The following is an 8,816-nucleotide window of genomic DNA, read 5'->3' as shown; positions in this document are numbered from 1 at the left end:
CAACAGTGAAAAGGGACCCCTTTCAAACAGTGTCACGTTCTGAACATTGTATGAACCGGTATACCGCCCAGCACTAGTCATTATGCTATGAGAATGATTACTAGACCCCGACCGATATATTGTTTAGCCGATATTATCGCCCGATATGAGCCTGTCGCCGATACATCGGTATATATATATATATATATTAGGGGTGGAACGGTACACAGATGTCACGGTTCGGTACGTACTACGGTTCGAGGGTCACGGTTTGATACGATTTCGGTACAACGGGGAAAAAAACGTAATCTACTATGCTCGCTTTCTTTTCATTTATTTTGAACAGACAGTAGTACAAATTAAAAAATGTTACAGCTAGATAAGAAAATACGCAATATTATTACATTGTTATATATATAAAATCTGCAGTACATATATACATACAAGGAATAAATTCTTGAAATATATTTGATTTAGTTTACAGAAAAACAAGAGAAAAAACTGTGCGACACGTAATGTAGCCTATATACGCTGAGTTTGTTCATTTTTGTGACAGGCTTAATTTGTTCACAGAAAGGAAACTCAAATGGCAGAAAGCGACATCCTATTTGTTTTCTTTATTTTACAAAAGCACAATGTTTTGTTTTCATTGTGAGTGTACACAAATAAAAACAGACCTTTATACAGTGATGCATTATTAATAAGACAATGTGTTTAAAGTTGATTCTGCTGGTATAAGGTAACCGTTAAAGTGATCACGCTGGCGCGCTCGCACACACACACACACACACACACATCAGTTCCAGCATTGCTAACTTGACAGCGCAATTGGTACTTTATCAAAATAAAATAAAGTGAACCAAACATCAGCATGCCCGCCTCTGTGTCACCATTGGAACGCGACTAAAGTACAAACATAAATGTATATATTTGCATAATAAATAATAGTTTAGCATTCAGATACGTTACATCACAAATATAGAAATATTATGGAATATTTGGATTTGTGCCGAATGAGAGAGGTAGGATACACGAGTACAAAGCTCCATTTCGCAAATAGTTGAGTGCACAAGCCTTTAAAGTATACTCCTTTGTCCGTCTGTGAGAGACGCATTCAGAATCAGCACATGGTCACTGTCTAGTGGGCTTTGTTTTCAAGTGCGCAACTTATGGCATTCGCTGTTCTTCTGCTGGCGGCCGGTTATCAAACAGTGTTGCATTGCTGCGGGCGCTAAAATTATGCAACAGCCTGGCACTTTTCCAAAACACTGTTTTGCTTTCCGTGATGTGTTAGTTAGGTGAGGGTGTGGCAGCTTTTGGGCTGAATGACAGATCTGGCAGACAATCAGACAGACGGCGAAGGAAGGAAGGAAGCAATGTGCTCTCTTGGGTTTACGGCTTTCCTGCCAACTCCAGAAAGGGAGATGGGAACAGTTAGAGACAGACGATGAATGTATGGAGCGGGAGAGGAGAGACGAGACCATCTGTCCCTCTCATCTGAAGGATTTCTGCAGGCTCAGCCAAAAAGGGCTCAAATCGTTTCAGATTTGCCCTCCACCTGAAGAATGCTCAGCCATGTGCATACTCAGACTTTAAACAAATTCTATTTGACAACGAGCTTCTAGAATTCATGTGGTTGGCAGTAGAATAACTGGCCTGTGAATGGGTGCTGTGGCGAGGCTGATTTGATTAAATAGTCAGAGATGAATGTGACTGTGAATGTAACTTCTTTGAATGGAAATGGTCAGCTGTTTGCATTACCTAACTGCGGATTTCCATCCGAATTATCGCGGGAGGGACACAGATTTACATGTAGCCATTCATAGCTCAAAATGAGCTAAGGCAGCATGACAAACTGAAACGAATGAAGACGCTGTTTGGGGAAAATGGCTGACATGATGCCATCACGCTATTTGTGGTTGACACGGCATTGATGCACGATTGCTAAGGTGTTCTGAGTGTTTTTTGCGGCTGTTCAGCGGTTGGTAGGTTATTTCTTGCAGCCTCAAGTTCCTCCTTCCAATATACACTACCATTAAAACATTTGGGATTAGTAAAAATTTTTTACTATGCTTATTATGTAAATTACAATGCTACAAAAGATTTTTATTTTTAAAAAATGCTGTTCGTTTGAACATTCTGTTGCTCAAAGAATTCTGAAAATAAATTGTACCACGTTTTCACAAAAATATTAAGCAGCACAACTGTTTTCAATTTTGATCATGAGAAATGTTTAATGAGCACCAAATCAGCGTGTTAGAATGACTTCTCATGTGACACTCAGGACTGGAGTAATGGCTGCTAAAAAAATTGCGTTTTAAAATGTATTAAATAGAAATCAGTTATTTTAAATTGTAATATCATTTCACAATTTTACTAAACTGAGACTTTCTTCCAAACATTAAAAAAATCTTGACATATGACTGGCAGTAGTCAAAGTTTACTTTTTTTGCCCCCTTTTTTGCCATTTGTTCAAATCCCTAACCACATGTAAGAATGATATTAATAGTTTAGCAAGCACCACAAATGAGTAGGAAAAATATCATGGTAAGGATCAAACATGGTCTGAAAATCGGCATCACACAGTTAACCATGACAGCCAATTAAGTTGATTGGTTTACATGGCTTGTGCCCTAGAAAACAGGGTTGTAATTGTGGACATCCTGACACTAGTGAATATATAGATGCTATGTAGATGGGAAAAACAAAATCGGGAACCTTATTGTGTATAAATTCATGACTTTTAGGGAGTTACACTATAGTTGCAAACAAAAAAATGCGAAATCATTATTATTACTATAATTTTTCATATGTATTTTTTTGTAAAGAGAAGCTTTGTTGAATGAAAGCATGTAAATATAAATATATTAATGACTAATTATAAATATTTCCAGACACATACCATAATATGATCAAAATATAATGTTAATTTAAAATATACATTATAAAAATATAATGAATAGTTTTTTTTTGTGCTAGTGACGATGTTGGCAGGGTAAGCATAAATCTGAACTACTGACCCCACTGGGCCGGCAGACAAAACTCTTATTGTTGAGCCCTTTAAGAGTTTCGAACAACATGAGGGTGAGCAAATAACACAGTTTTCATATTTTGGATGAGCTATTCCCAAATGAAAGGATTCTTTATACAAGTCACTGCAATTTCAGTTTTTGAATTGTGGTGTAATTATTGAAATTCTCGTGTAAACAGCTCTTGATGATCCACCGAAAGCTCTTGGCAGATTATTGGCCATGGCCTGCTGATGTTTGGATGACAGGGGTTCATTGCAAAGCAATTGGAAGCTGATCGGCCTGTCTGAAGAGCAGCAGTACCACGGGATGCTCTTGCTTGATGAGTGGCAGACAGGCTGGATTATTTCAGGATCTGACCCTTCAGATTGGCACGAGGATTATCACGGTTTAGTTAGTGAGACACCGTTGAGATTACAGCACGGGTTAGCGGTCAACATGCTACCCTCTGGATCTCGGCTTCAGATGCTGTGATTATATTTTCACTCCTCACATCAAACCATCTCACAACTAAGAGCTTAATCCCCTGGGACCAAATCCGCAGGCAATCTGTTGGATGATTAAAGACACTTGGACGTTGCCTGTCTAGTATCTGTTGCTCTTGTCTAGATACGTGGCCGTGTATGCCTGAATCATGTGTAGAGTTGTAAAAATTCCCTTGGAATATATTTTCCTAATTGCTCTGTCTAATCTTTGCAGGGGTTTTTTAAAAGAGAGTGCTTGTTTTCATGAATTTAATACCAGTCTAATCAGAATGTATCACATTGACAGCATGAGCTTCGCATCTCTGCTTGATGTGTTAGTCTGAAAGCAATGACTCATTTTCTGTCTCAATTTAGAGGTTGTGCACACAATTATGAATGGCCTATAATGCGCTAATTTATGAATGGACTGACAGTAGGGTTGTCACGATACTAAAAATCAGTTGTTTATACCAATACCAATCAAATTTCACTATTCAGTATCATTTTTGATACTACAAAATTATTATCCAAAATATTAGTTTGGTCACACTTTATTTTAAAGTCCAGTTCTCACTATTAACAAACCATTAACTACGACTTTTGCCTCAATAAACTACTAATTGGCTGCTTATTAATAGTTAGTAAGGTAGTTGTTAAGTTTAGGCATTGGGTAGGATTAGGGATGTAGAATATAGTCATGCAGAATATGTGCTTTATAAGTACTAATAAACAGCCAATATAAGCATGCTAATAAGCAACTAGTAAATGGGGAGAATTGGTCCCTATACTAAAGTGTTACGATTAGTTTAAATATTAAAAAATAAACCAACTGCTTCATCATCTTCAAGTAAACAATCAGTAGTAAAGAATGAATCAGGTCATTTTTGACATTCCTATGTGAACAACATCATAAATGTAGGGTGTTATCGATTTAAAAGTTAATGTTGGTGAGTTTTAACAATAAATTCTCCTTTTCTTTCTTTCATCTACAGGAGATCATTGTGCGAATGAGTGAGTGATGCAGGTTTCGTTTCTCCAGGTAAGTCTATTAATTTGATTCTCGACAAGCGCAGAAGTTCCTGTGGGGACAATCCTTTCTTAAATAAAAAAAGTTGGATTTTGGTAGCGCTGTTAAATAGTCAAAGGGACAGTTCACCCAAAAATTTACATTTAGTTGTGAAATGGTTCTTAGTGATTCTTACAATGCAGGTCAATGTCTACCGTCACTTGAGAGTCCAAAAAATTAATACCCGTGGCTCCTGATGATATATTGAGGTCTTATGAAGTGAAATGATCAGTCTGTGCCTGCTACTGTAGCTACAGTTCGCAAACTCTCACTATAGGTAGAGTTGGAAAGAGATTGAAGAATCACTAGATATCTGGCAGAGTGCTAAATGTTTTGATGGAGCCTGGGAGGCTCAATTTACACATTTGGGGGAGATAAACCCATGAGTGGCAATGGCATACTTATAGTAGTCAATGAACAATAAACCGGGTTAAGACAATGTATTTTTGTGCAAAAAATCTTACACACTTTACAATTAAATAGTGCTGTGAAATTATAAGACTGAAGAAACATGTCATAGATTGATTTTGGGTCATGTTTTGTTTACTCTGTTTCAGGGCAGTATGGGTGTGTGTCCCCTGCTCCTGCTACTCCACGTAGCCTTTGTGGCCCTCAGCACGGCCCAGACACTCCCTGACCCTTCAGGTAAGGCACTTTTATGGAGCACAAAAGCCTTGGTTAACACAGTCGCTTTACCTCCATTAGAAAAATCTAACTAATTACTCTCTAGTTATTTTTTGGTGGTGGTGCATTTCCTGCAGAGTCACCTGTACTCCACATTGGTCTTGGCTTGTGAATATTAAAATTTTCAGTAACTTATGTCAGCTTACTCAATTGAGATCAATTGTATTTAACCTGGAAGATTCCTATACAGGAGGTTAAAGGCAAGCCTACTTTAAAGTACATGAAGGTGTACCGTTGCAATCCATCTTCTCCCAGTAAAAATGTAAAATATTTTGAGGCCCAGAAAATTACCCAGGAATTGCCTGGAGGAAATGGCATTTCCTCACATACCTAATTTTGTTTTGTGAGATACTCAACGACGTTCACCTGTTAGTGTTGAGATCCCAAACTTCCTTTAAATATACACTACCTTTTAAAAGTTTAAGGTTGATAAGAATTTTAAAATGTTGTTGAAAGAAGTCTCTTATGCTCACATAGGCTGATTTTATTTGATCATAAATACAGTAAAAAAAAAAAGTAATATTTTAAATATCTTTACAATTTAAAAGAACTGTTTTCTATTTTAATATAGTTAAAAAATGTATTTATTCCTGTAATGGCAAAGCTGAATTTTCAGAGTCACATGATCCTTCGGAAATCATTCTCAAGTGCTGATTTGCTGCTCAAGAGACATTTCTTATGTCTTATGTCAATTATTGTCAATGTTGAAAAGTTGTGCTGCTTGACATTTTTGTGGAAACTGTGATTTTTATTTTTAGGATTCTTGGATAAAAGCTTTAAAATCTCTCTCTCTCTCAGGTGCAGTCCTGACCGCCAAACCTACACACCCTCCTCCCACATCACCCGCTATAGTCACCCAGTCACCCCCATCAATCACCCCATCTGCAGCACCATCTCCTGAACTTGTTGTAACAACAGGACTCAATGATTCTGCGGGGGTGGTGACCCCAGAGGTTCCCACAGCCCCTCCTGTTGTCGCCCCTCCAATTGTGGCCGTCCCTACTGAGGCACCACCCGCCCCCCCAACCCCATCTGCCGCGTCCCCGTCCCTCACCACTGTCAAGACTACAGTTTTGGCTACAGCAGAGCCCCCTAAACCTGACCCGACACCCACTCAGTCCACTTCAGAGCCTGAGACAGACACTCCATCGGCCCCTACAGATGCAACCACAGCTGACATCAGCAAGCCTCCAGGTACCATTTGTGTTTTTGTTCATTTCGAAACAGATTGAACCGTTATTTTATCCTAGTCTTTTCCAACTATTTCCAGTGTGTTTTCTGTCATTCTATGTTAATCTGTTGCTGTTGCGTCTTTCTGTTTTTCTCATGTAATGAAGATGATGATGGGCAAGGTGAGTTTCAGTTACCCTTTTCGCTAAAATTTCATGCAGAATGAATTTTTCTTTTTAGGTTTACTAGTAGCCATCTATTACACAACTGTTAGGAGTTTTTTTTTTTTAAATGGCTGTTGCAGATATATTAGGCCCATGGTCAGTTAAAAACCGATATACAGTCAATGATGTCACACACTTACATTTTAAGATATAAAATAATAAATAAAAATAAATAAATAAAACAAAAATAATAAATGAATTAGGAGTTCATAAGTCTCTTATGCTCAACAAGATTGCATTTATCAGATCAAAAATACAACTAAAACTGTAATAGTATGAAATATTATTATAATTCAAAATAACTGTTTTCTATTTTAATATACTTTAAAATGTAATTCATTCCTGTGATGGCAAAGCTGAATTTTCAGCAGTCATTTCTCCAGGCTTTAGTGACACAGAAAATCATTGTAATACAGGTGCATCTCAATAAATTAGAATGTCGTGGAAAAGTTAATTCTTTAAAACATAAAATTAGTTTTTTTGAATGCTACAAGTACATTTTTTAATGGTTTTACTTTTGTATTATTACATAAACTATTATAGTGTTTATTAATATTTTAAAATTGAATTTTGTTTTTATCCATTCAGTTTTTCAATTTTATTTTAGTTTAAATTTGAATAATTTAGTAATGTTCTTATTACAGTGTCTTTTTTATTTTCTAGATTTCTATTTGGCTTTAATTTTATTTTTTTACTGAGTTTGAGTAATTTTACTGCTTTCCGTTAGATGCCAAGGCAACCTTTTTAATTTTCATTTAAATTTAAGTTTGAAGTTTTTAATCTAATATGTATATTTAATTTTATTGCAGCTTTATTTCAATTACCAAAAATTATTTTAATAATTTTAGTTTTAGTTTAGTTAATAATATCAGCACTGAAGGTGGACATCACAACATTATAATGTACAGTATGAAAAACTGATATTTTGAGATTTGTTGAAGATCACAATTAACTTGTTTCTGGGATTTTGTGTGATTTTAAAGATTAATTTTAAGTGAGTGTTAGATGTAAGGTCATCTAAATGTAAAAAAATAGGGGATATGAGCATGTATGCTTAAATTCTTAATAAGAATCCCTTATACGAAGCGTTAAAACTGAAATGAACAGGACCTTGCCACTTTTTCACAATTTAAAAAAAATATTTTTTTCTTCAGGGATACCAGGAGAAAAATAAATTTATTGCTGCACAAGGTAAAAATGGCTTTAATTAATGACTTTCATAAATATATAAATACTTCTGCATTTATTAACCAACAAAAAAAGCTAAACTCAAGATTTTTCATTGCAGGACCGAAAGAGGAAACGGTCAATGACTTCTGGAGGATGATCTGGGAACAGAACACTGCCACCATCGTCATGGTAACCAATCTGAAAGAGAGGAAAGAGGTAAATGCCACAAGAAATCTATTAAATGTAGGCTAGTGTCAAAGGAGAAGTAAGCTGATCTTTGATTTTACAACCTCAGCTCTTATCGCGGTCTCACATGATGGATTTAGAGTGCAACTTTGAGGAAGATGGCCATTAATAAAGATGTGTGATCACTGCAGTGATGATGATTATGATAGATTGTGCTTCATATCCACAGTGTAAATGTGCTCAGTACTGGCCTGACCAGGGATGCTGGACCTACGGAAATATCCGTGTGTCAGTGGAGGACATGATGGTTCTGGTTGACTATACCATCCGCAAGTTCTGCATTCAGCAGGTAAGAAGTAGTGGTTGACCAATATACACTGAACAAAATTATAAACGCAACACTTTTGTTTTTGCCCCATTTGTCATGAGCTGAACTGAAGATGTAAGACTTTTTCTGTGTACACAAAAGGCCTATTTCTCTCAAATGTTGTTCACAAATCTGTCTAAATCTGTGTAAGTGAGCACTTCTCCTTTGCCGAGATAATCCATTCACCTCACAGAATGCTGATTAGACAGCATGATTATTGCACAGGTGTGCCTTAGGCTGGCCACAATAAAAGGCCACTCTAAAATGTGCAGTTTTATCACACAGCACAATGCCACAGATGTCGCAAGTTTTGAGGGAGCGTGCAATTGGCATGCTGACTGCAGGAATGTCCACCAGAGCTGTTGCCCGTGAATTGAATGTTCATTTCTCTACCATAAGCCGTCTCCAAAGGCGTTTCAGAGAATTTGGCAGTACATCCAACCGGCCTCACAACCGCAGACCACGTGTAACCACACC

General features: G+C 36.9%; 1 protein-coding gene across 1 annotated transcript in view; it reads left to right on the top strand.

Annotated features, from left to right (window-relative positions):
* The window catches only part of ptpra (protein tyrosine phosphatase receptor type A), a 29,495-nt gene that overhangs the window by 10,515 nt on the left and 10,164 nt on the right, over positions 1–8,816 (top strand). Inside the window, exons 2-8 of the mRNA XM_016229572.1 lie at positions 4,465–4,511; positions 5,096–5,183; positions 6,021–6,416; positions 6,560–6,574; positions 7,766–7,807; positions 7,905–8,002; positions 8,202–8,321. Coding sequence (XP_016085058.1) covers positions 4,491–4,511; positions 5,096–5,183; positions 6,021–6,416; positions 6,560–6,574; positions 7,766–7,807; positions 7,905–8,002; positions 8,202–8,321 — 780 coding nt within the window. The 5' untranslated portion in view covers positions 4,465–4,490. The remainder of the gene's footprint in view (positions 1–4,464; positions 4,512–5,095; positions 5,184–6,020; positions 6,417–6,559; positions 6,575–7,765; positions 7,808–7,904; positions 8,003–8,201; positions 8,322–8,816) is intronic.

The sequence above is a fragment of the Sinocyclocheilus grahami genome, unplaced genomic scaffold (assembly GCF_001515645.1).
Source record: "Sinocyclocheilus grahami isolate Dianchi unplaced genomic scaffold, SAMN03320097.WGS_v1.1 scaffold355.1, whole genome shotgun sequence".
Lineage (NCBI taxonomy): Eukaryota > Metazoa > Chordata > Actinopteri > Cypriniformes > Cyprinidae > Sinocyclocheilus > Sinocyclocheilus grahami.
Note: the sequence above shows the minus strand (reverse complement) of the source record. Positions and strands in the feature narration are given on the sequence as shown.